Below are 26120 nucleotides of genomic sequence, written 5' to 3'. Positions count from 1 at the left end.
AAAGAAAGAAAGAAAGAAAGAAAGAGAAAACAAACAAACAATTAAATAAGAATGGAATTAAACTATAAATGTATATGAAGGTTAAGAATAATTTAAGTTTTAATTATTTCTAATAGAAAAATTCGATTGGTTTATGAGTGTTTTGAAATATGAGCCCACTTCCGGAACGAATTATGCTCGTAATTCAAGGTTCCACTGTAGATTACAATTATTTAAAAAAAGCATGTTTTAATGCAACAGGCTGCAAAGTGCAGCATTTTTTGCAAATTGGCAGCAGCAACCTCATTTCCCCTCTTGTCTGTTCCAACCACTCAGCATTTAACATTACCAGTATACTAATCACTGGTCTGATAATCTGTCATCATCACCTGTTTCTCACTGGTTCATACCTTAAGTTAGATTTTTTTTAATACTTTTTTTTAAGTTAGATATTTTTTATGCTTCAATAGGTCCCTGTGTAGCTTAACAAATCAAAGATATTCCACTGAAAATGCTCAGGTATTGCTTAGGAAATTGCTCCTGACCCCTTTGTGACTGAAAAAAAAAGGCATCAGCAAAAAAAAAAAAAGAAATGTCTGGCTCAAACCATTTGCACAGGAGTTCAAGCACTAACACCAACTCATTCTTCCAATGTACTGTATGCTCATTTAGCTTTATTATTACAGGGGGCTTTACAAAAAATGTGAAAGTATGTAGTAAAACATTTTTTTAAGTCTGTGAAATCACTATCTGCATTAACTTCCAAATTTAACTTCCCAATAAAATATATACAGTATATATACACTGTATAGCTATATACATTTTTTTTTTTTTTAAGTTAGTACATTTTACATAGTTCTTGTAGTAGTGGGTCACAAACTGTGTAACTGTAAAGTGTCCTCTGTTAAACGTAGATTGTTTGTGTATTAAATTACCAGCACATTTTTAATGCAGTATAAACTGGGTAAAAATATCCCTCCAAATAAAAATGAAACCCACACCACTGCTGAGTAAGGATGAGTGAGAGAAGGCTGGTTGACTCATGGAGTGGCAAGAAGATGCCAGAACACGCTTTGGGGGATCCAGGAAATTGTCCATGTCTAGTCTGAGTATAGAAGATGTACTCTATACCAGTCTATTACTCTGCAATCTGCCCCACTATAATTATAAAGTGCTCGTAAAGCGGCAAGGTTTTGATTTAATCATTATCATTGTACACTAAATGTAATCGATAAATTACTGCCTGGTGGTGATGACAAAATTTTTTCCATATAGGCTTATTTGTTTTCTTAATTTGTGTTGTAACAACATTCTTCCTTGTCAGCCATTTACTAGTTGGTCAAAATTCAAACCATGGCTGCATCTTAATACTTCACCACTTTCCACAACATGCAAAAGTGTCCAGGATTTTCCACACTTCGTTTTTATTGGGCTTACACTATCATCGGAGCATTAATAGTGCAGGACATCTTGCCATGTTTCACACACCAGGAGCAGAAAAGGTATGAGAAGTAGATTCTTTGAAAAGTATTTCTTAGCTTAATCTGGCTTTGTGCATGTTCCTTGCAAATCCAGGTGTTTTTAATACATTCTTTTCATATTTCTTTTTGAACATATATTACAAAAAACAAAATATTGGAAAAGAAACTGAGGTCACTATGAACATTCTCTATATTTTGCCTAGAATTATGCCAAAACATAATATGTAGGTTGCTTCTTTTAATTTGCAATAGGTTACATAAAAGTTTCCACGGTAAAAGTTCACAAATGTATCCTTAGCCGACAGTCAAGTAAGTTTCAAAATTTAGCATTAAAATCTAGGCGTTTTATGAGTGATATAATATAATATATTATGTAATAAATCGTTGTATCATATAACCCCACATTATTTAAGGATTTCTGAATTGCGCTTGTGTAAATTGTAACTGTGGCTCCGCTAAAATTGTTGATTCTGGAACTGAGTGTGCCGTATGGCATGGAAACTCCTTTGGGCTCAGTGATGAATGGTCGGTGAATGCGATGTCTACAGTGGCGTCTGGAAGATTTTAATACCATGTTTAGCTCCTGCCTCAAGTAGAATCCAAAAATGTTTTTGGATCGGCCTCTTAGAGAAGGCCTGCACTGCTGAACTGACTCTAAACTAAGTGTGATTGGACAGTGATCCGCAACCTGTGGCTCAGAATTTATGTTCGACATGGAGCAAGGTTTTAAATTAAAAAATATATATATCTATAAAGAAATTATTTTGCGAGGGGAAAACACTTTAGTGAAGACACCCCTTTATTTCATGCAAAATAAGCAATGTTTGAAAAATGAAAGTCTTTTTCATGCATAATCTTGTACGCTTAATGTAAAACTGGGTTCAGCTAGTATGAATAGTTTTCTTCGAAACAATCTGCATTTTGCTGTTTTTCTTTATCACCGTCTACCTGATTGTTTTTTCCCCTTTTACACTTTTTCAAATTATGACGGGCGTTCGAGTCAAACTGGGACGAGGTGGTTCAAAGCCCATTGCAGTCGTTCCTGTGACCACTCACTGAGTAAAAGATTAACATGTCATCAACTTACTTGAGAGATGCATCAGTCTACAAGAACTTTACATACAATTATTCACAAACACCATTTGCACGTTACACGAACTTGGCTTGGAATTTAGCAACATCCACCTTACAGTCCTGACCTTGCCTTGCTCAAAACTATTTCCACATCCTTTAAAGGGTTTTTGGGAGGCCAGGGTTCCAGACATGATGTAGGCAGTCCGCTTATGGCTTCGCCATACTGAGAATATTATAGCTTTGTATGATATCACAAGTTACCAAGCATTTCAATGTTTGTTAAATCATTTTTAATACTTCTTATCCTTTACAAAATATATTTGCTTGAGGCAAATCAGATAGTGAACTTTAGTGCTTATAAATCAAAAATGGAATTGAATTGAATATGATTGACAGCTCTACTGTATAAACTATGCTACAATGGGTAGGTTTTATTTCCAGATACTGTACAGTTGCCTTCCAGCAAGTTAATTGCAGAGAAATGAGTTTTAGAACCACGTGTTTAGCACCAAAACGTCTCGGTGCCTTTATTTATCTGATAAACTGATGAAATCTACTGTATGAATGAAGAAAAATATCTGAAGTTAAAGCACCAGTCGAACAAGTTTGGAAGTTGGGTTGCTGTGTTGTTTACTTCTTTACTCCTACAGAATGAGACTGTTTGGAGTGAACGTCTCTGCCGAAGGCATCACTATATCCTATCCATCAATCATAATACGTTCTTCCTGCCTTTAAGAACTAATGGAAGTTCCACTCGACCTGCCAGGGCCAGTCTGGTTTCTCATCTTCCCTTACTGGATAGCAATTTCTTTTCTTTCCGCATGACCACAACGCTAATGTGGCAGCTTTTTAAAATACAAACACACCCACACACACAAATGCCTTTTCTCCTTATGTTATTTTTACTCTACTGCAAATCTAATCAGTCTTTCTCTTTGTCTCATTGTCTTTCTCTTTCTCTCTCTTTCTCACAAACACATTCACTCTTTTCTCTTTCTTCTTCCTCTTTTGTTGAGGTTCTTTCTAACACCATACTCTGTTTTTAGTCATTACTATTTGGTATTTGACCTCAAAAGTCAGTCATTAGTATTTGACTCACAGCAGCCTAATCTTGTGAACACACCTCATCTCAGTCTCATGACAGCACACACACTGACCTACAGTACTAAAGCGTAGTGTGTGTCTGTTTTTGCAAAAGTTTGACATTTAAAAATGTTTACACCAAAACCCAACTGTTACTACTGTGGTAAAAGTGTGTGAGTCAGTGTTGGGAAGAGCACTAATTACTGACACAGCACCCCATAAACGCATGTTCACTGTCGGGACAGGGCGTAAAGAGTGTGTGTGTGAGTGTTTGCGTGTAGTATTGTCATTTGTAATTTACTATGCATAGAGGGTCTGGATACAGACTTCTTTACTCCTGTAAGAAAACCGCATATGAGAGAGTTTATTAGAGACACGGGACTGTCACATGTTGCTTCTTTTTCTTTATACGTATTAATAAATAATTATATATGATTATACACCAGCTAGTTCCGACTGAGTGATCTGATTTAATGAGAGGCATTCCGCGAGACGGTATCAGTACAGAGATATTTAACGCTGTGTATCATGCCGCGTCCCAGGTGTGGTAACAATCGTTAACTTTCAGTCCCAGAGTGGGTCAGTGCGGTCCACAATACTGGAAAAAAGAAGAAAACAAGATCTAACAATGTTATGTCCGCTTAAACAATACTTTGTCTACTTATTCAGAATTGCTCCATCGTTCTGAATTGTCTCTGAACCATCTGTGTGGTTTTATTTTTGCCTAAGGTGACCTACAAAGCTAATGCTAACGCCTAACACAAGGCGAAATCTTTCTCGAACCCCTACTCAAAGGGGTCACTATGGTGTTTGTAAACCATAGTGTATGGACATGTTTTTGTAAACCATAGTGTACTAGCTTTTCATTTAACGTGGTTTGGGATTTAATCTTGGAACCCGAAGGTTAGCTGATATTCTAAACTGGAATAAGTGAAATTGTAATGTGCAACTTACAAGATTTACAGGACTCTCCACCACCTCCATGGTTTATTCTCCTCACCTTTTGGCTACATAGTACTTTCACAACTGTCAATTACAATAACTGTCGGTCGCCAGCTCCAGCAGTCGCGGGTATTTAGTTCCGCCAGTCACAGAAGGACATGTTTTGATGGAGCAAAGTCACTGGTTAAATAAGCAAAGCTTCCTTCTCATTCTTATGTTCACATCATAGCCATGCTGATATTCAGCACAACAGCACTCCCTCTCGTGTGATATTGCTTAAATATACTGTGCCAGTCAAAAGTTTGGACACACCTTCTTAATCAGTGTTTTTGTGTTTAGTGATTTATTTTCCACAGTCTGGAGTAATACTGGATTATTATATATTTTTTTTCAAAACTATGAAATAATGTATGGAATTATGTAATCAAGTAACAACAACGAAAACAACAGTCAGTTGTTATTTTAGGACATTGAGGTCCTGCTAAAGATTATTATATAATATAAGATCATATACAAGCCCCATGATAAAACTGGCTCTCATGAAGACCTTCCCAGGAAGGCAAGACCAAAACTTACCACTACTGTAGAGGAGAAGTTCATTTAGAGTCACCAGCCTCAAAAATCACAGATTAATAAACAGCATCTCAGATTAGAGACATTATGAAGGATTTACAGAGCGTAAGTAGCAGATACGCCTCAATATCAACTGTTCAAAGAAGATTATTGCATATTTTGGATTCCTTCATCATAGTTTTACAATGTAAAAAGAAATAAACATCAGGAAAAACATTGAATTAATAGGTGTGTCCAAACCTTTGACTGGTAGTCTATGCATTAAATGCACATGCTTAGTGAACGTAATTCATGTAATTTTCTTTAGAAGAAAGATACTCTATTAAGATATACACTATATGTTACAAAAATAATAAGGAAAATATGTGAATGTGAATATAATTATATAATAATAATTTAAGTACCATGATGTTGTTGATATTCTACATTATTGTATTATATTGTGTTTTATTATACTTAAGTCATCTAACATAAATGGGAGTGCTGTTGTACTAAATATCAGCCCGGCTACAAGTACAACATCACAACCTCAAGTCCGATATTTTTTTTGTAAAACAATTCAACAAACACTATTTATTATTAACAGATTATGGGTTGTTCGTTTAATTAACTAGGTAAATAACTACCTTTAGACCTACCTTTAACTACCTTTAAAATACTATATTTTTTACTCCTTTTACTCCTTTTACTCCTCCACACTAATAGTGTAAGATGGTTCTAAAGCTTTAGCAGGAAGAACCGTTTCCCTGAGTGCAGCCTATACTTCAACAGGAATACTTTTAATCATAGGGTTTTACTTTTACTATTTAAACTTTGGCAGTAGTTTCTTGCTAAAGCGCATTCACAGGATTCTCTGGCAAAAATCATACAAAAAGGCAAAGTGGAAAATGTTGGAAAGTAAAAGAGATTTTCTTTGTAGGATTAGAAAGTTAATCGTCATAGTTTTTTTTTACTTTTTTTTTGCAAAGTTTTATCGTGTGCGTTTGTGTGTGTGGTTTGTCTGCAGGCCTGCTGGACGATGAGGACGTGCGTGTGATGCTGCAGGGCTCCAGGATGGTTAAGGTACGCTCACCACGCTGGCAGAAACACCGCGGCTTCCGGCTGCTAGAGGACTGCGTCACTGTGTGGTGCGAGTCCAGCAAAACCTCTCGCAAAGCCAAGAGACGCCAGCCCTGTGAGTGTATACACGCATGCATTCACGCGAAAGAATAAAACAACAACAAATTATTTTTTTAAGACCACAAGGAAATCGTACAAAAATACTTTATGTTTCGGATTTTGCAACTTAATAGTCGGTATCACATTGACACTATAGAAATAAGAACATAAATATTCTGACGTGTCTTACTAAAATATTTTAAATAGAAAAGTATTAGTGTTATATCTTACAGTGTATTTGGTCAGCACAAGTTTTTTATGAAAAAGAAAGTCACATTCCAAAGCTGTGGAGTGGAGATTACATTCTTAGAGAAAGAAAATCGAAAACTTCCTCTACTTATCAGATGTAGGAAGCAGGACGTACAGTAATTGTTCCCGAGAGGTAATCATAAAAGGAAAGATCTCCAATAACAACCACTTTTGCTCCTTTTTCAACAGAACTGACTGGATTTGTGTATTTCAATATCTGAAAAAATAAATTCTGAAAATGGAAGTGATCTAAGAAAAAGAAAATACCACATACATTGTTTAACCCAATGAAAATTTGGGCATAACTTTGTGTGCCGAATCAGCTTTTGAGGATTTGCATGGCTAAAAGTAATGAAGATTTTAGTTTATACCTGATTTATATATCGGAATCTTGTCTGTGCAAACATCTTCATAATCTAAGATTATAAATACACTGACAGTAAAAACAGTTTGGACCATATGTCTAAAGAATTTCTTTATTCTTTATAGATTATTCCATCTATAGACTTGTATGATGTATCTTCTATGTAAATAGGTTTTTAAAGGAGTGTAATTGTTAATATTGTCAACTTTTTGCGGGGATAAAATATTTATGTAACATCTTGGAAGGAGTCTCCAGTGTCAGAGGTCTTGTGGTTTCTCGCACAGAAATGTCATCAAGAGAGAGAAAAGGTGAGGCTGGTGATTGAACATACTGTACAGTAGCTGCAGTACCGTACTTTAATAGGAGCTGACTTGTTTTTACTGTTTTATTAGCGAAAAAAAGTTGTCAAGCTTGTAAGCTGCTGTAGAATAAGGGAAATAAAACACTATGTAATTAACAGAACATCCCAAAGTATTTTTTCCCGGAAAGATTCAACTTTAGTATTGTTAAAAACACTACAGAATTTATAAAAACTTGGAATAAAACAACCTTCAGGATTTACAACCAAAATTCCAATACAAGGCAGGCACATGTAATAGTGAAGTCACTGAAAATTTAAGGATTTGCTCTTTGGCCAGCATTGGAATTGAACTCATAACCTTTCGGTCACTGAAACACAACCCTAACCATAGAGGCATCATACTTATAGTCATATTTATCATCATGCTCATATACATATTTGGTGTCCTTCTCACCAGCTGTTGGCTTGAAGTTTAATTTCAGATGTTCGGGTAAATATGTTCTGGTAAATAAGGGCTTATGTTTGAGTAGGAAACATGCTGCTTATTTAGGTTACAGCGCTGTGCAAGCACTCTTTGAATACCATGAACCTTTGTAATATACACATCAGCTGTGTTTCCAGAAGGCCTCCCCGAAACAAACGTGCAATATTTTGAAGCTATAATACCACAGTTTATACCAAAAAACATCTAACATAGCCTTCTTTTTAGAATGGACGACTCGTCTTAGACAATCTTAGATTGTCCATTTTGATGTTCGCTGTACCATTTATTGATGATCATTTTTTAAAATTTAACCTTAAATACTCACTTTGTACATGCAAACAGAGACAGGAACCAAGCATGGCTGGGAATCGAACCCGGACCCTGGGGGTGCAGGGCGACAGTGCTAACCACTAGTGGACATGGACAGTGTCACTGAAAAACTGATATTAGGCTAACTGTTACGCTGCGTAAATCTGTTGCCAATGTCCCATGCATACTAATTAATATTAGGCTGTTATGCTGTGCAAACTTGTGGAAAATGGCATTAGAAAAAGAGCTAATACTAGGCTAATTTTAAAAGCCATAAATCAGCATTTCCAATTATAAACTACTGTATGTGCCATCAACCAAGCACAGGAGAGTTTGCAAACTCTACATACGTAGCCCAGAGGCAAGATTCGATCTCCTAACCCCAACCAATGGAGTGGTAACACTAACTGTTTCCCTTTTCATCAAGTGATATATGTGATATATGTCAAAATGGCAAAAGGCTTTAGTTTTTGGGCCAGCTCATTCAAGTGTGATCATTTGTATTCATTCTCATGATCTTTCAACCCCTACCATGTCCTACTTATGAGGAGGTTGCTGCAAGTGTCTTGTCTTGCATTTGATAGTGGCTGTGGGACAGCAGCGCCAAGTTGTCTGCATAGTTGAAGAAGGATTTTGTAATATCCACTGGATCAGCAGTAACATGCTATGAATGCCGGACACAACAAATTCCAGTATTAGGTGTAATTGGAAGAATAAGATAAAGATGGATCACTCACACACTATGAAAACCAGTGTCAAACAACAGCTGGAAAGTTCTAACATAGAAGCCTTACTGCAAGAGGAAAAAGAGGGCAAACAAAAGGAACACCTGGCGATGGGATTTCCATGCAGACAGCAAGAAACTGGGATATACCTGGTGTCAGGTAGAAGAAGAAAGCTAATTACAGAGAAATCTGGAGATCCCTTGTTGACAGTTTATACTCGAGGACGGGTATCAGGTTATGGAGAGAGAGAGAGAGAGGCTTGCTGTGTACTGGTGGATAGCCAGATGTGGTGAAAGATATTTTATTGCATCACATAAACCACATGGATTAGACCATAGACCGAACTTTCTTATTGGATTGTGCTTTATTGAAATATGTGCTGCCGCATATTTCTGTGGTGTATTAGCATACAGTACATTCTTGGTTTTTAAAAAACACAGCACTGATAAACAAGATGTTTTCCCCTTCACATTTAGAATAATGAATTTTTTATCTGTTTTTCAGCCCTGGATGGTTATGCCAAGGATTTTGGAGGTTGTCTTAGGTTGCTGATATTAGATGTGCTGTTTAATACTCTACTACATAACATACTGAGTATAAGCCTTATGCTTGAAAGCTGCTTTAGTTAATCATTAATATTTCAAACATTTACATTTAACTCCTACAGTAAGGCTAATCACCTTCCCTCCAACGTTAACACCTAATGCCACATCTTATTTCCTGACGCTTATATCCAACAGTTAATGATAGGATACAACTGAGCAGTTGAAGGTTAAAGGTCTTTTTGGAAGATACAACTGCGGCATTTGAACTCAGCCTTCTGACCAGTAATACAATGCCTTAACAATTTAACCTTTTCGTAACTTCCAAATTAGGCGAAAACATGAAGGGGGAAGAAGTGTCTCGTACACCGAAACAGAAAAAAAAAATACATCTGGAATTTCTTAGGCTGTGTTCACAATGCAACCCACATTGCAATTTTTATGATTATGAGTTATGAGTGTTCACATTTATAAATGCAATTGGGTTTTATCTGTCTTCTGAAATGACATCTTATGTTATTTGGGTGAAAAACACATTTCTGCGACCACCTAAATGCGATTTTATCAAAATTTTCTCTGAAGGACGGCAAGCAGTAAGTTAGTTCTGTTCCTTCCAGAAGAAGGATGAAAGCCAGACACCTCACTTCAGCTGTTTTAGCAGAAATTGCTAGCAATGCTGTGAAATCCCCATGCTGACTGACTTTGGTGAGCACCCTATGTTTGCACAAAACCAAAAACATAAATGCTTGTTTTCCTGAAAATTCAGACATTTTTTCCCCCTAGCTTTTGTTGTTAGTTTTCTGTGTCTATTTGTCAGGCTTTTTAATTAAGTGATTAGGTGCACATTTTCATTTAGTCCATATTCTCATCTGAATGTGAAAGAATCTGGATACTTTCCACAAGCCTGTCGAGGCTGCCTTACTTGAGCACAGGAATGCTATGGCACCAATCACACCTTCTCACCCACAGCTTACAGATGTCCACCATGCAGATCTGTGGAAACAAAATTCTGAGAACGGCTTGTGGTTTGGAAAACAAAGTCTCTCTCTCTCTCTCTCTCTCTCTCTCTCTCTCCCTCTTTCTCTAACAGAGGAATAAACAGAGGCTTGTTTTTCTTGATGATTAAACATCTCCCTTGCTCCGACTATAATTAATCGTAAAGCATTTCAGTGCTGTTAAATGATTGGAACTAAATGTGCAAGTTCAAGGTAACATTATATTAACAGCTTTCCCATACACACGCTCCTTGGCACCAACACTCATGCTTTTCATACTTTAATGTACCCCATCGCAAGTTCATAGCAACCCAACACATATCTGCGTCACTTCGCACGCTCATGGTGGAATGATGGGGTCATATGGTTTTCCAGTTCTAATTTTAATCTATTACATTTATGTGGCCCTTTGACAATTTGTTTGAAATAAGGGGTTAGGTAATGAGGTCATGTAGTCACGTCGTAAACTCTATTTAGCTGGTGTACAGTATTCATTTCGTGTCAGTCAGGTGATTGAGCACAAGTTCCAATACTACTCTTCAGCAGCACTGATCGTATTTTTCAATGTCTGTGAAAGTACCGCATTGTCCCTCTGCGAGTCCCGTTTGCTAGCTTGCTTACTAACTAAAATTAAACTAGCATGTTTGTCACAGGAACACACAAATAGAATTTCAGTATCTTGTTTAATAGCTATCCATCCTGTCAAAATGTAGCACAATACCAGAGGCATTGCTAACCATTAACAGTTAGCTAGCTGGCTAACAACCTGGTGTTCAGACAAAATAATGTGTACTCCTGCATATGAATGCAGTGAAAATAATGCATTTATAAAAAAAATTTCCATGGTGGGTTTAAAAGACATGGTAATATGAATTTAACACCCTCTTTCATTCAGTAGCATTTTACAACTAATTTGAAGTAGCTAGCTAGCTTCTAATCTGAATGTTTTGCACCTAACATGACAATGTCTGTTTCAGGATGGCAAAAGAGATGATACTTATCAAACGCCAGTGACAAAACCCACATACAAAACCAGTCACTGACAGACTTTCAGCAAGAAAACACACATGCTAATGTTTTGTCATTTTAACATTGTGTTTCATGGCTAACACGAGCTACAATGCTATCCAGCTTTTAACACAAGCCTGAATCCCAAATCTTTCTCTAACCCCTGAATAAGCTCCCACTGTGATCCTCAATAAAATATACCGTAACTACCATTTCGTCCTGCTCTGGGAACCATTCTTTTACAATCTGAGTCCTTGAATATGCCTTCGCCATCCGTGAAGTAAAACTGTGATAACCTGGTGAGTCAGCACATTTACAGTAGGTCATCAGCTGACTTGATTTTATTGCCACACAACGTTGCTGTCTCATCAGACCACGCAATATTTTTTCACTGCTCCAAAGTTCAATCCTTGTGAAGATCTCTAACTAATGGGGTTTATGGCCATGCAGCTGTTTGGTCCAGGTCCTGTGAGTTTTCCTTTACATTGCTTATGTATAGAGAAGCTTATACTGTACTTTCACTATTAAAGCTTGCAAATTAACCAAGTGTCAAAGTAATCTCTATCAATGACCACAAAGTTGACAGTCCTTCCAGGTTTAGATAATTTATAGAAGGGTTCTTACCCCAGTTCCAGACTTCAAATCTCCTTAGTTGTTTTCCTTGCCTAATGCAGCTCAATAATTTGACCCTTTTCCCATTCCCTTTTTTGGGGAGATAGTGCGTACAGTTTTATAACAGCCACCTGTGCTTCTTTTTTCTTTTTTTTTAAAGCAGCAGCTGGTTCCCTGGTATCTATTATTAATCCTCTGACAGATCAGACACCATAGATTTAAAACTCTTAAGCCTATTCATATATTTATGTTTACAGCATTAACATGACGTTATCAGTTTTTTCCTGACAAGGAGAATGTTTTAAACATTAAGATATGAATCCATAAAGTCAGACGCCACAAGGAAGTTAATTTTAAAGTTGCTGTTAAACGTTTTTTTGGAATTTCTTATTCTGATTAGACATATTCCAGATATAATTGTATTTTCCTAATCTAAATAATGCCTACTATTATTCTGTAGTTTAATCCCTACAATTAAGTGTTTAATTGTAATGATTGTGACTCAGGCATGTCATGAATCTGGCAGTTTCCCAACAAATCACTTCATTCCTTAGTCTCTAAATGTAGCTCAGTACGTCATTGTCAGTGCTCGGAAACGTGTTACAAATGTGCATTAGCTCAGGGGAGAGTCATTACATTTACAATAATTCACACTTATAATACACTGCTCTGCCAACAAAGGTCACCAATTCACGAGGGTAAAATTATTAGCCATGCATCAAGTTCTAAAGACCATTAAGAAGATTAAAACACAAATGAAATTTACAGTATTTACAAACTTATCTCATTATTGTCTAACTTGTGTCGAACTACAGTTTCCCCATTATAAGTTTAGTTATGTCTGTACATAGCAGTGCAGTAAATGCTAAACTTTTACTGCTGTTAATTACCTGCTACCATGTATGCCATGCTATTTAACTTTGTGGGTTTCGTCCAGGTATGCCAACCCCATTCCCCCCCGCCACAACATCCACCCCCACCCCTCCTCCCCACCACCCCCTTTCGCCACTGGACTTATAGGTTGCATTGTGGGCTGATTGTTGTTTCCAAATTGCTCATTGTCTATGACTGGATGTGTAAGTGTGCGCGCTTGGGACCTGCAATAGGTTAATACTGCGTCCAGGGTGTCGCCTGCTTCATTTCCTTTAGCGTCCTGGTATGGGCTCCCTGTTACAATACAGTAGATACTGACCCTATGCACCTGACATTACTTACCAGATGTCAATGACAAAACCAACATACAAAGCTAGTGTGTGCTTTCAGTAATAAAACACATCTGCTAACGTTTGGTTAGCAGATGTGTTTTGCTGATGTTCTGCTAACATCTTAAACAACACTTTGTCTCATTAGTAACTGCTTGTAAGTCATTCTGAATTGCCTCTGAATGACTTATCTAAACTCCGTATTGTGTTTTCAAGGCTAATGTGAGCGACAAAGCTAACTAGCGTCTAACAAAAGGAAGAAACCCAAATCCCCTCTCTAACCTGATCAAGGGAACTACTTGGTGTGCGAAACAACGTTGTTTAGTATTTAACCCCGGAACAGTTAGTTAGCAGTTAATCAGGGAGCTTGAGATGTCAGTATTAGTTAACGTTACCTGCACATCATTTTATAAAGCCATCATATCTAGGAATTACATATTTGTACTCATTTTGAGGTAATCACGTTCTGATAACTAATCAAACTTCTGTAAATTACTATCGTTATTTTCTTCTTGATCTATTTTCACATGTTTGACTCTCTTTTGAATAAGTTATGAAGTACACCACAACATATGGAAATAATCAGCACAACAGAAGCTATCGGTTGCTAGGTTACTCTTTTATCGGTATGTCACTTTGAACATAATCATCAAGGGAATAACTTAGTGGCCTATGGTCGGTTAAGTGTACTTCTGCCGCCCAACGTTGTAATTGACGTCATAGTTGTTACATGACTGCAAAACATCAATAGAATAAGAATGAATAATTGCTTAGTACTTTCGTTTTTCATGCTCCAGAGCATCCACAGAGCTGGTGTCTTTGGAAGCGCATCTGGTTTCAGCTTCTGAATTCATACAAGCTACACTCCTCAGGCCTTCAGATAAGAGCAGAGAATCGTGGGTGTGTGGGTGTGTCTGTGTAAGTGAGCATAATGGGATTTTTCTTTTTCTGTAGTGCGACCAGTTCAAAGGCGTCATTGTTACAGAGCACCTTTGTTTGTCACAAAGTCACTGCTACAGTACCACAGACTGGAGACCAGATTTATTATGAATGAACTATAGATGTGTAGATTGTTTGAACTGATCGTGGAACAGATTTGTGAAGTGTGGAAAGTTGAAGCCCAGCTGCTAAACAGATCTGGTGGGAGATGGGGCACGGATTATGACCCGGGAGAACACACAGACGTATTCATATGCTGTATGCACACACAGTAAATCATGATGCTGCTTCCTTTGTAACTGTTCAGTTGAAGTTCCATGAGATCTCAACAGCAAGCTAATCAGTGATTAACACATCGGGAATGAAATGTCTGACTCCTTTACTGAATTTGTGACAAACAAGCAGTCTACTTTATACTGTACACCCTGGTAATTATCAGCCTAGCTTTGTTGTTGTTGTTGGTCTTTTGTCTGCTCCCATTGAGTGGTTGCCACACATATAGTACATGGTGCAGGTTTTACGCCGGATGATCTTCCTGACGCAACCCTCTCATTTTATCCGGATTTGAAACTAATCAGGGGCTGAGGTTTGGGTGGGAATCAAACGCGCTGCTTCCACATGGCAGAAGAAACACCTACTGTACCACTGCCACACCGTCGCCTGTTCAACCTACCTACGTGCTACAGTACAGCTAATAAAGAGCAATGTCAGTAAATGTGTTTGATATTTTCTTTCTCTTTACTGTATTTGTCAGTCTGTGTGACGGAGGTGGAGTGTGTGCGGGAGGGCTGCCAGTCCGAGTGCCTGCGTCGGCTTGCTGATTCCATTCCCACTTCTCAGTGCTTCACACTGGTGTTTCGTGGCGGAAGGAAGAGTCTGGACCTGTGCTGCTCGTCGCGGGAGGAGGCGCAGTGCTGGGTCCGGGGCATCCGAACTCTTAAAGATCGTGTCGCCAACATGAGCCAGAAGGAGAAGCTCGATCAATATCCTTCAGCTTTCATTTCAGCTTGTAGGAAAATGTAAAGTGCAGAATCTGTGAAATTTAGTTTTTATGTTTTGTGTACATCATCAGTGAACACTAATGTGAAATGTATTATAATCCTGTAGCAAGGTCGAAAATCCAACACTTTCCACACTCGTTTCCACTGCTATAAACACACAGAGACTTGCCACGTCTGCAGTGTAATGCATTAGAGCATGTTGAAGCTGTGGTTTAGTAACAGCTGATGTAACTGAGCCTTGCCTTAAGTTTAGTTCAGGTTGTGAATTTTGTCAAACTAATTCCAGAGCCACAATAATTGCATAATTTCACATAAGGCTGTGATTTATTATACTGCTATACAGGTCATTTTCCAGCCAACATACTTATATTGCTTAGTTAACTATTTAAAAGTTTCTATCAATTCTCTTGAGGCTGCTCTAGTGCTAAAAACAACATTGAGACTGTATTTTGGCAAATTGCCCGTGGGTGTGTCATCAAAATACTTGAACAATACAGTACCTACCGGGGTTAACAGTTACAACAGAAAGTGAGACAAATGTACGAGCGGAGTTCGGGGGAAAACCGGGGTTTGTGAAAAAATCTATTTATGAATGAAGCAATAAAACGCTGACGTTTACAGTAGACTACAGAAACACAGTGCGATGATGAGACTCTCACTTAGCGGAGTTCCTGGGAGGCCAGTATTTTAGATGCGAAGTAGACAGTCCGATCATACTCAGGGATACTGAGAAAACTTTCTGCCTTGATGGTATCCACACAGTAGGAAAACATTGGGAAAAGTGCATTAGTGAAGCAGGGGATTTTATAGAGAAATAAATGAAGTTTTTTTAACTTTTATAGCTGCGTTCTATTATTGTACACGATCAAAAGTCCCAGTTTGACTTTAACGCCCCTTGAACATTATATAGACACATTAACCGTACAACATTTAACTAAACAGTATTCTTTTAAATGTAAATAGTTTGCTGAGTTTTATTTCAGACCTGTGTTTACATTTTTTCTAGCCAGGAAATGAACTTTTTTCCCCAGCTGAACCAGCTGCTAGCTTCGTGTTTTATGATGGGAGGAGAACAGGAATGCTACTCATGTTTTCCTTGCAGTTCCCAGGAAGAAACTGGGAAAAATTACAAGCTACTTCCTTAAGATAACAAGAGAGAAGTCATATCGTTTAATCTCTTTTGTTCCAGATTAATTCTGTATTGGTGAAAATGGGTTAAAGTTTTCCCAAAGTTTTTAACGTTTGTACTGTAGAAGCATACTAACCTCAAACGTGTGTAATGGAAAGGATTTATAAACTTGATTTGGTCTGGTGTGCATGAATGTGTGTGTGCTTCGGATTTACGGACTTAACTCGTGCCACTTGGATCCGAAGCTATCTGAGACGAGCAGATCTGAACCAGGATGGAAAGATGAGTTATGACGAGGTCCAGCACCTGCTCCAGATGATCAACATTGACCTGAATGAGCAATATGCACGCACGCTTTTCAAGGTATGGAGGTGGCTGCGTGTGTGTGTGTGTGTGTGTGTGTGTGTATATACAGCTGTTCGTATGGCTTTAGTTCTTATTATAATAAACATTATTAGATTTCGCAACCTGTTCGCTTCGGTGTTTGTTTTTTCAAGTATAAACTTCCCCCCCCAAAAAACAAAGAGAGTTACATAACTCTGCGCTGTGTTCACTCCTGTTTTGCCTATGTGTTATGTAGAAGTGTGACCGCTCCCATGATAACCGCCTGGACCACGTGGAGATCGAGGAGTTTTGTCGGGAGCTCATGCGGCGCCCTGAGCTGGACGCTGTGTTCCGCCATTACTCCAGTAACGGCTATGTCCTCTCCTCTCTGGAGCTCAGGGACTTCCTGGGTGATCAGGGCGAGGGCGCTACACTGGCCCATGCACAAAAACTCATCCATAACTTCGAGTTCAACGACTGGGGTATACACACACAATCACACACACACCAACACAATGATCAAAGGCTTTTATCTAGAGAGGCCTACAAATGAGGCAACAAAAGCTGTTAGTGAAGAAATAATTGCAACTGTAATAAAAAAGTATAGAAGGTGATTTTTTAATAAATATAAAATCGAATCTTTTATTGAGAATCTTTAAATATACAGTACGAGGTGTATCCGTGGCTCGCAGCTCAGCCTATAATCCAAATTTTTATTATTGAGGAAATATGAAAGCTGGTTGGCAGAAAGACAAAGTGTGTTAAAAAACAAGTAGAGTCTTTTCTTAAAGTTAATTATATCTGCATAGGAACAGGATTTTATCCTAATAATTAAACGTTGATGTGAGTTTAATCCTGCAACGAGACAATACACTTAAAATAAACTGTAAGTTCTTGTTTCTCCTGTGATTCAGTGAACAGATGACATATTTTGTAATTGCATAAATGATGTTTTTGCCCCAAACAAACAAACTATAGAGGAAACTAGTGAGTGTGTGAGCTGTGGGTGTGAAGTTGTTTTAAAAAATCCTCCCACGTGTTGTTCAGCCCAGAAGAACCTGTTCATGACTCAGAACGGCTTCACCATGTACATGCTGTCGAACGAAAATGACATTTTCAACCCCGATCACAAGCGCGTCTATCAGGACATGAGCCGGCCGCTGGCCCACTATTACATCTCCTGCTCCCACAACACCTACCTCACTAAAGACCAGGTGACTGGAGAGAGCAGCACAGAGCCTTACATCAGGTACACACACACACACACACACACACACACACACACACATACACACTCACACACACCTACCTCACTAAAGACCAGGTGACTGGAGAGAGCAGCACAGAGCCTTACATCAGGTACACACACACACACACACACATACACACTCACACACACCTACCTCACTAAAGACCAGGTGACCGGAGAGAGCAGCACAGAGCCTTACATCAGGTACACACCCACCCACACACACACACACACACACACACACACACTCACATACACCTACTGTACCTCACTAAAGACCAGGTGACCGGAGAGAGCAGCACAGAGCCTTACATCAGGTACACACACACACACACACACACACACACACACACACACACACTCACTCACACACACTCACACACACCTACCTCACTAAAGACCAGGTGACCGGAGAGAGCAGCACAGAGCCTTACATCAGGTACACACACACACACACACACACTCACACACACATACACACTCACACACACACACACACTCACACACACCTACCTCACTAAAGACCAGGTGACCGGAGAGAGCAGCACAGAGCCTTACATCAGGTACACACACACACACACACACACACACACACACACACTCACACACACCTACCTCACTAAAGACCAGGTGACCGGAGAGAGAAGCACAGAGCCTTACATCAGGTACACACACACACACACACACACACACGTGCACGTGCACACATTCACACATAAGAACAAGGCACATCTCTCTAATTACTTGATGAATGACAAAGCAGTATCATGCTTTACATCAATCACACACAGACACACACACACAAATATGATAGCTTTTCCGAGCTATCATATTTCCTTATAAAGTGTTTAAACACAATGCTGTATGATCAGTGAAACCTCACATAATTAAAACTTCAATGCTATAGATAAACAATGTGTGTGTGTGTATATATATATATATATATATATATATATATATATATATATATATATATATATATATTTACATATATATATATGTGTGTGTGTGTGTGTGTGTGTGTGTGTGTGGTCTCCCAGGGCTTTGAACGAGGGTTGCCGCTGTGTCGAATTGGACTGCTGGGACGGTGATAAAGGAGAGCCAATGATCTATCATGGACACACACTCACCTCCAAAGTGTCTTTAAAGGAGGTCATTGAAACTATTGCTCAGTATGCCTTCAAGGTGAGACCATCATTTACTTTTTCAAAAGACTGGGAAAGTCAAAAACAGAGAATACACGTGTTTACATCTCTCTCTCTCTCCCTCTCTTTCTCTCTCTCTCTCTAGGTGTCTCCATATCCTCTGATCTTGTCTCTGGAGAATCATTGCTCTGTGGAGCAGCAGGCCGTGATGGCTCAGCACCTGCGCTCTATCCTCGGTTCAGCTCTTCTCACCAAACCTCTCAGTGACCAGACACTCAATCAGCTGCCGTCACCAGAGGTTACACCCTTCTCTTATTCCCTTTCTCTTCCTCTCTCTCTCTCTCTCTCTCTCTCTCTTTTTCTCTCCTGCACTCTTCGCACTAAGGGCTATGGTAATTTAAGTATATTTCTTGCACACAATATTCGGCCTGCTTGTAGAGCTGGTAACCCTATCCACCCTAACTGCTGTAGCCAAAAAAAGATCCCGTTCATTTTGGAGCATACTATAAGTTTTTCCGTAAGGAATGAGATGGATGAGCTGAGACGTGTGCCGTATTACAGCGCACATCTCGAAGTTTCACTTTTCTGATTTGTGTCAAATTGGGATGAGTTACAAAAGTGAAGACTGTTACATTCTGAACAAACATCTCAGTACAGAAGATTTTCTCTGTTAAATTGCAACACTTATTTTTAGTTAATTATTATGATGATAATAAAGTGATCCCTGTACTGTACCTAAGCAGTTTCACAGGAATGTGAATGCTGAGTGGTTGGAACAGACGAGGGGGGAAATGAGGTCGCTGCTGAGGTTGTTACATAAACAAGCAGTTTTTTAAACAAGCACTTTGCAGCCTGTTGCAGTACAATATTTGTTCATAGTTCCTTAATTTTTTTTATTATAAATAAACTTTATTTATGAATATATGAATATATGTGGAAATGATTTGTTTATTTTATTAAATAAAATTTTAATATTTTTTTTTTTGTTATTGTTACCAGTTTAAGCTTTCATGTCAAAAAAAAAAATTATATATATATATATATATATATATATATATATATATATATATTCAGGTAAAGTAGTGGTACATTTCTGACAATTCTAAAAAAAAGAACATGCACTCTGTTGTCCACAAACCTCCCGTTTTTATTTCATCAGGAGCTAAAAGGCCGGATTCTGGTGAAGGCAAAGAAGATGATCAGTCCGATGGCAAAAATAGGCAGCTCGGCCAGCTTCTCCTCCAGCTTAGACGAGGAGGTCGTGGGCAGCAGCAAGAACTCGAGCAAGAAAGACATTGGGAAGGTGAGTCCTGTGCTGAACCTACTGTGGCCTGAAGGCACCTTGGTCTGAGGGTTCAGTAATTTATGGTTATGCTTTTTACATGTACTGTATCCATGTAGCTGCACTTCGAAAAATTTAATGGTTACAAATGGAATATCTTAGATATACAGTATCCTTGTATTTCATATATATTATTGTTAAATCTGTGTCCAGATCAGTGCCTACAGTACAGTATATGTTTTAAGTGTAAATAGTTTCATTTGAAGTACTTTAAGAAAGTTGAAATAAGGAAAATTGAAAGCTTGAAATTAAACAGTAAAATTGTTTTATAACAGATTTATAAGTTTGCCCTAATAATAATAATAAGAAGAAGAAGAAGAAGAAAAAGAAATAATACATATATTTGTATTTGGATACATGAGCTATGAAGAGCTTTGTTGTTAACCAAGATTCTGCATCTGTTTCTTCAGCTTAAAAATTAACATTAAACGTTAAAAAGGTCTGTTGTAAAGTTCCACGTCTTTGGAAACTAGGTAAATGATTTTCAAGCATCAGTGGAAGAACCGATATGTGTCACACTCCTACTGTGGAAAAATGTTTATATTGATCCCCATGCATTTTTTTTAATTGCTTTATCATTGTTGTTTTTTCGAAATACATATTATTTATTAAAAACCACTTGATTGATGCATGCAAGCCTTTCATGTCACCTGTTTATTAGCGTGATGATGTACAGTTGGCTTGCATCACCGATCTTCATGAAGTGTACAAGGTAAATAAGCGTGCTGTCAGACCGATATCTGATACAGTATGTGATATCCAACATCCCTAGAAATAGATTTCTGTATGTGATAGATAGGCCTGTTCATTTATTGTAATGAAGCACAGGCATGATTTGTGTTGGGCGTGGAGTTTACTACTATAGGTAAGTCTAAGTAAATGATAAATAAACAAGGGTGTGTTTGTGTTCTCTTACTTTTTAGCCTGTGAGCTCTCCTAAGATGAGTCCCGAGCTGTCAGCGCTGGTGGTATATTGCTGCAGTGTGCCGTTTCCTGGATTCGAAGCGGCCAGTCAGAAACCCCCGAGTGAGATGTCGTCTTTCTCTGAGAATGAAGCACTCAAGCACATCAAAGACTCAGGTGAGACATGGGGATAAAGTAGCATCAGGTCTTTGCATCCCCTTATTTGAACACACAAAATGTTATAACATAACCACATCTTTTTCAAACTGGGGGCGGCGTAGCACACTCGGGGGACAGCCCTATCCATCCGCTTGCGTGAGCCCCCTGATTGGCTGTAGAGCCGTGATTAATGTGGGAGCACTAAGTACCTCTTATCCCTCCCCTCTGAGAGAGCTCAGCCAATCAGTTCCTGTGTCTGGACCTCCAGCTGTAAGAGGTTACAGCATCACCCGGGAATCGAACTTGCGATCTCCGGATAATAGGGCGAGTGCTATACCACTGTGCCACTCGGAGGCTCCTAGAATAATCTTCAAGGGGAAACCAGGTGTACAGTATTTATCAAATGTGTTTGTGTATGTGTACCTTCTGTAGGAAAGCTGTTTGTCAGACACAACACTAGACAACTCAGCCGGATTTACCCATCAGGCCAGAGGCTGCAGTCCTCTAACTACAACCCACAGGACATGTGGAATGGAGGATGTCAGATGGGTAAGACTCACTCCACACTTTACCCCCCTTTTGTTTCATTTTTCCAGAATCAAGCACTAGGTTGATTCACATAATGTTTTTTCCTCTCTACTTTCCAGTGGCTCTGAACTTCCAGACACCAGGGGAGCAGATGGATCTGAATCGCGGACGTTTCCTGCCTAATGGGCGATGTGGCTACGTGCTGAAACCAGACTTCCTGTGTCAGCCAAATTCTAATTTCAACCCCGAGAACACGGGCGGAGGCCCTGGACACATACCCACTCAACTTACCATAAGGGTCAGCAGCATATAATACAATCTGAGTATAATATTAACCATGACATCAATACTGGATGAAGAAGACTCAGATATATTGTACAATAACCAGAGGATTATTACACTTGCAGGTGATTTCTGCCCAACAGTTACCCAAGATTAATACAGATAAGCGCAACTCCATCGTAGACCCTCAAGTTTGGGTGGAGATTCATGGAGTATCTATTGATAACGCCCGTGCCAAAACTCATCGTGTCAACAATAATGGTATGGCTCTTTTTATCTCCAAATGGTCTATAGTAAAAGACGTGTGGCCTCATCAGCCATTTTTTTGTGCAATACTGTAGCTGTGATTTTTTGATCAGCTTGAGTCGAATATGTCAGCCACACCGCATTTATTTATATTTACTTACTTCCAGTAAGCCAACCTTTTTTGTATTTTTAATGTAGTCTTAAAGAATAGCTCTCTAGGCTTCCTAAAAGACTTTTTTGTCTCTTATTTTGGCACGTTTTTGGCTCTCATTTTGAGTCCAGTCCATGTACCTAAGCAGTTTCAGAGGAATGTTTTGCCTGAATTATTCAAGCATAAAAAATCATCTAGTCAAAATCGAAAGACATTAACCAGTGAGAAACAGGTGCAGGTGATGACAGATGATCAGGCCGGTCATTAGTATACCGGTGATGCTGAATGCTGAGTGGTTGGAACAGACAAGAGTGGAAATGAGGTTAATGCTGAGGTTATTACATAAACAGACAATTTTTAACCAATCTTTAGGCACTTTTCCCATTTCTTTAATTAAATGTATATACTCTCTGTCACTCATAGTCTATACCACAGTATCATGTATTCAGAGACTATTCCAGGAGACTTAGGGCACAAAGCAGGGTACACCCTGGACAGGGTGCCAATCCATCACAGGGCACACACACTCATTCACATCCTGCAGGCAATTTGGGCACACCAGTTAGCCTAACCTGCAGGTTTTTGGGCTGTGGGAGAAACTCGGAGTACCTGGAGGAAACCCACCAAGCACGGGGGGAACATGCAAACTCCATGCACACAGAGACGGGAATCGAACCTGGCTGGGAATTGAACCTGGACCCTGGTGGTGCAATGTGACAGTGCTAACCACTACACCACCATGCCACCATAAATCTATATAATTTAATTTAATTTAATATGAAAAAAAAAAGGGGTGGCTCAAGACTTTTGCACAGTAAAAAAGGATTTAAAAGATTGAAAAAGGTTTTTTTTCATAATTATTGTGTTTCTATAAATATATATATATATATAATCTATATTGAGGTGATCTAAGTTTTTTTACGGTTAAAGTGGTACATTATAAATAAATACATTTAATTTCAAAAATATATTTAATCAGCATTTCATTTTAAACGCTCTGCATACAGCACAGCATGGTCACCTTTTAAATTAATGTGTAATATAACTTAAAACATGCTCTTATATGCTGTACTGCTGGCTCTGTCACATGACTATGCTTCTGACGCTTGTGTCACTTGGCCAAGCCTTTAGTATCATATTCCAGACATCTGCTCCTTCACCTTTGAATGTCCGTCAAGCCTTAATGGTGAATTTCATGTTCTGAATTAAGCACTGATTCCTTGTACTATCAGATTCCCTCCATGTCTCTTAATGCCCCTGAGGATTAACACACAACACTGTGTATTTTGTCACTGCAGGGTTTAATCCACGCTGGGATTGCACTTTGAGCTTTCAGCTGCAGGTCCCTGACCTCGCGCTGGTGCGCTTTGTGGTGGAGGATCACGATCACACCAGCAAGAACGACTTTGTTGGACAATTCACCTTACCCTTTAACAGTCTTCGCACAGGTGTGTGTGCTTGTGGCAAAAATATATTTTTTGTTCGACTGATTTAAAGAAGCAGTTTGGAATTATAATACCACAATATTAATATCACCTTTTCAGCTTCATGAGTTACCTATTAAGAAAAAGACACCAATCTGAGCTGGGGGGCTGGGGGTGTGGTCTATTTCTGGTTCAGAAAATTTTAGATTGAAGCCTAAATTAAGGACACTAGGCAGATCTAATACAGTGCCAATAACGGCAAAAGTATTTGTAGTGCTTGGACTTTTCTAGGTTTTTCATGTTACAACCACGAAGATAAATTTATTATATTGTGATTTTATGTGATGGAAAGAAAATGATAAATGGTTTTCAAATTCTTTTACAAATAATAACCTGAAAGTGTGGCATGCGTTTGTATTCAGCCCCCTTTACTCACATACCCCTAACTCAAAAACTGTAAAAGGGTTGAGACCGGGGCGAAAGTTCACCTTCCAGCAGGACAACGACCCTAAACATACAGCCACAGCTACAATGGATTGGTTTGGATTAAAGTGTACTCGTGTCAGAATGTCCCAGTCAAAGTCCAGACCTAACCCCAACTGAGAATGGGCAAAAATGTCACTCTCTGGATGTGCAAAGCTGGTAGAGACACATACCAAATGACTTGTAGCTGTAATTGCAGCGACAGATGGTTCTACAAAGTATTGACTCAGGGGAACTGAAGACAAATGCACGCCACACTTTTCAGATATTTGTCACAATTTTTTTTTATTCATAATTACTGTATGTGCCACTTTGTGTTGGTCTATCACATGAAATACCTTTACGTTTGTGGTTGTAATGTGACAAAATGTGGAAAATTTCTAGGGGTATGAATACTTTTGCAAGGCAACGTATGTGTTTCATTTCACAAACCACAGTTTTTCTAGTGTGGCATAAAATTTTGGTGATAATACAGATTGATACAGATATTGAACACAACAAACTTTGCTGTAGAACCTGGCTTTGTTAAGCAAAAATATTTCCATAATTATATTTATTATAAATTTGACTTGACGATTCAAATGAAACATTACAACAACCTGTCCAAAAGCATTGCTGAATTTGCTATTTTAATTGTTTAGTTAGAAGTAAATGATTAATATTCTTTTACAGAATATTTGACAATATTTCATGCTGCAAGACAAATCACATAGTGATTTTTTTTTTTTTAGTAAGGAGATGGTTATGTAGCATTTTTGTAAAGAGTCTCCAGTGTCAGTGCTTTTTAAATTTTATGTTTCCATGACATTAAATGTATTTATGAACAGATAAAACATATTATGTGCATTTCTTTAAATAATAATAATAAAACTATAACTAATAAATTGCTATAGTGTAGGAGTAATAAATCAGAAGAATTTCATAACAGAGAATTGATTGGAATTTTTGTACCTAGGAAAATTTAAAATACAATTGAGTATATGTTGTGTTTTCGTGTCTTTTTCCTCCAGGTTACCGTCACATTCACTTGTTAAAAGCAGACGGCTCGAGCCTCTCCCCAGCCACGCTCTTCATTCATGTAAAGGTGAAACGCAGAGGAGTTCCCATCAAAACGGTGTCTGAGCGCATGGGTCATGTGTGAAATCCTCTGGACTGTGAAATCTATAGTGATCCTAGATTCTGAAGATGTCATCCCCTGGTGGATGAGAGGAGCAGGATCAGTGCCCGGCTCCTTAACTTCCTATACAAGAACTGCGCTGATGATACAAACCTGCCTTGTAACGTCCAGCCACAAGATCCCACACAGAGTCTGCGCTTTTTGAGAGTATTGCTCAACTGCCAAGGTTTCCAGTCAAAGTTTTAGACTAGAGCTGACTGGGATCGAAATATATTACTATGAACAATTGCTGTTACTGTTTCCCTAGAAAAGTCTTATGTGGTTAGAGATGCTTTTAAGTTTCTATGAAGATACAGGCAATGTTGCCAAACTTTGTTGCCAAACTTTGTCTAACATTTTGCACAATTCTTAAATAATTTCTTTTTCTTAAGTGTAACTTAATAACTAATTTAAATCATTCGAATAGTGATCAAGCGCCTTGTAACGCACTATTTAAAGGATTGTTATTAATGTAACTGTAACTGCATTTTGTAGTATTTCATGTTGTATAGAGTAGGTGGATGTTAGGATTCTTGAGCCGAATACTGTCAGCCTAAAGACTGAGCAAGCATGTGAAA

The 26120-nt window shown here is 38.5% G+C and overlaps 1 protein-coding gene across 2 annotated transcripts in view; it reads left to right on the top strand.

The window, feature by feature from the left end:
* plcd3a (phospholipase C, delta 3a) overlaps nt 1-26120 on the top strand; it is a 43423-nt gene extending 17303 nt beyond the window's left edge. The window contains exons 2-16 of one of the 2 annotated variants that reach the window (XM_053514613.1): nt 6139-6306; nt 14775-15003; nt 16384-16513; nt 16731-16956; nt 17522-17688; nt 18006-18040; nt 18764-18908; nt 19014-19166; nt 20028-20171; nt 21134-21290; nt 21705-21821; nt 21920-22098; nt 22208-22343; nt 23778-23927; nt 25397-26120. In XM_053514613.1, coding sequence (XP_053370588.1) covers nt 6139-6306; nt 14775-15003; nt 16384-16513; nt 16731-16956; nt 17522-17688; nt 18006-18040; nt 18764-18908; nt 19014-19166; nt 20028-20171; nt 21134-21290; nt 21705-21821; nt 21920-22098; nt 22208-22343; nt 23778-23927; nt 25397-25527 — 2267 coding nt within the window. In that variant the 3' untranslated portion in view covers nt 25528-26120. Of the gene's footprint in view, nt 1-6138; nt 6307-14774; nt 15004-16383; nt 16514-16730; nt 16957-17521; nt 17724-18005; nt 18041-18763; nt 18909-19013; nt 19167-20027; nt 20172-21133; nt 21291-21704; nt 21822-21919; nt 22099-22207; nt 22344-23777; nt 23928-25396 lie in introns of both variants that reach the window. The other variant, XM_053514612.1, reaches the window with a different exon arrangement.

The sequence above is a fragment of the Clarias gariepinus genome, chromosome 16 (genome assembly GCF_024256425.1).
Source record: "Clarias gariepinus isolate MV-2021 ecotype Netherlands chromosome 16, CGAR_prim_01v2, whole genome shotgun sequence".
Taxonomy (NCBI): domain Eukaryota; kingdom Metazoa; phylum Chordata; class Actinopteri; order Siluriformes; family Clariidae; genus Clarias; species Clarias gariepinus.
This window is presented reverse-complemented; position numbering and strand designations above follow the sequence as displayed.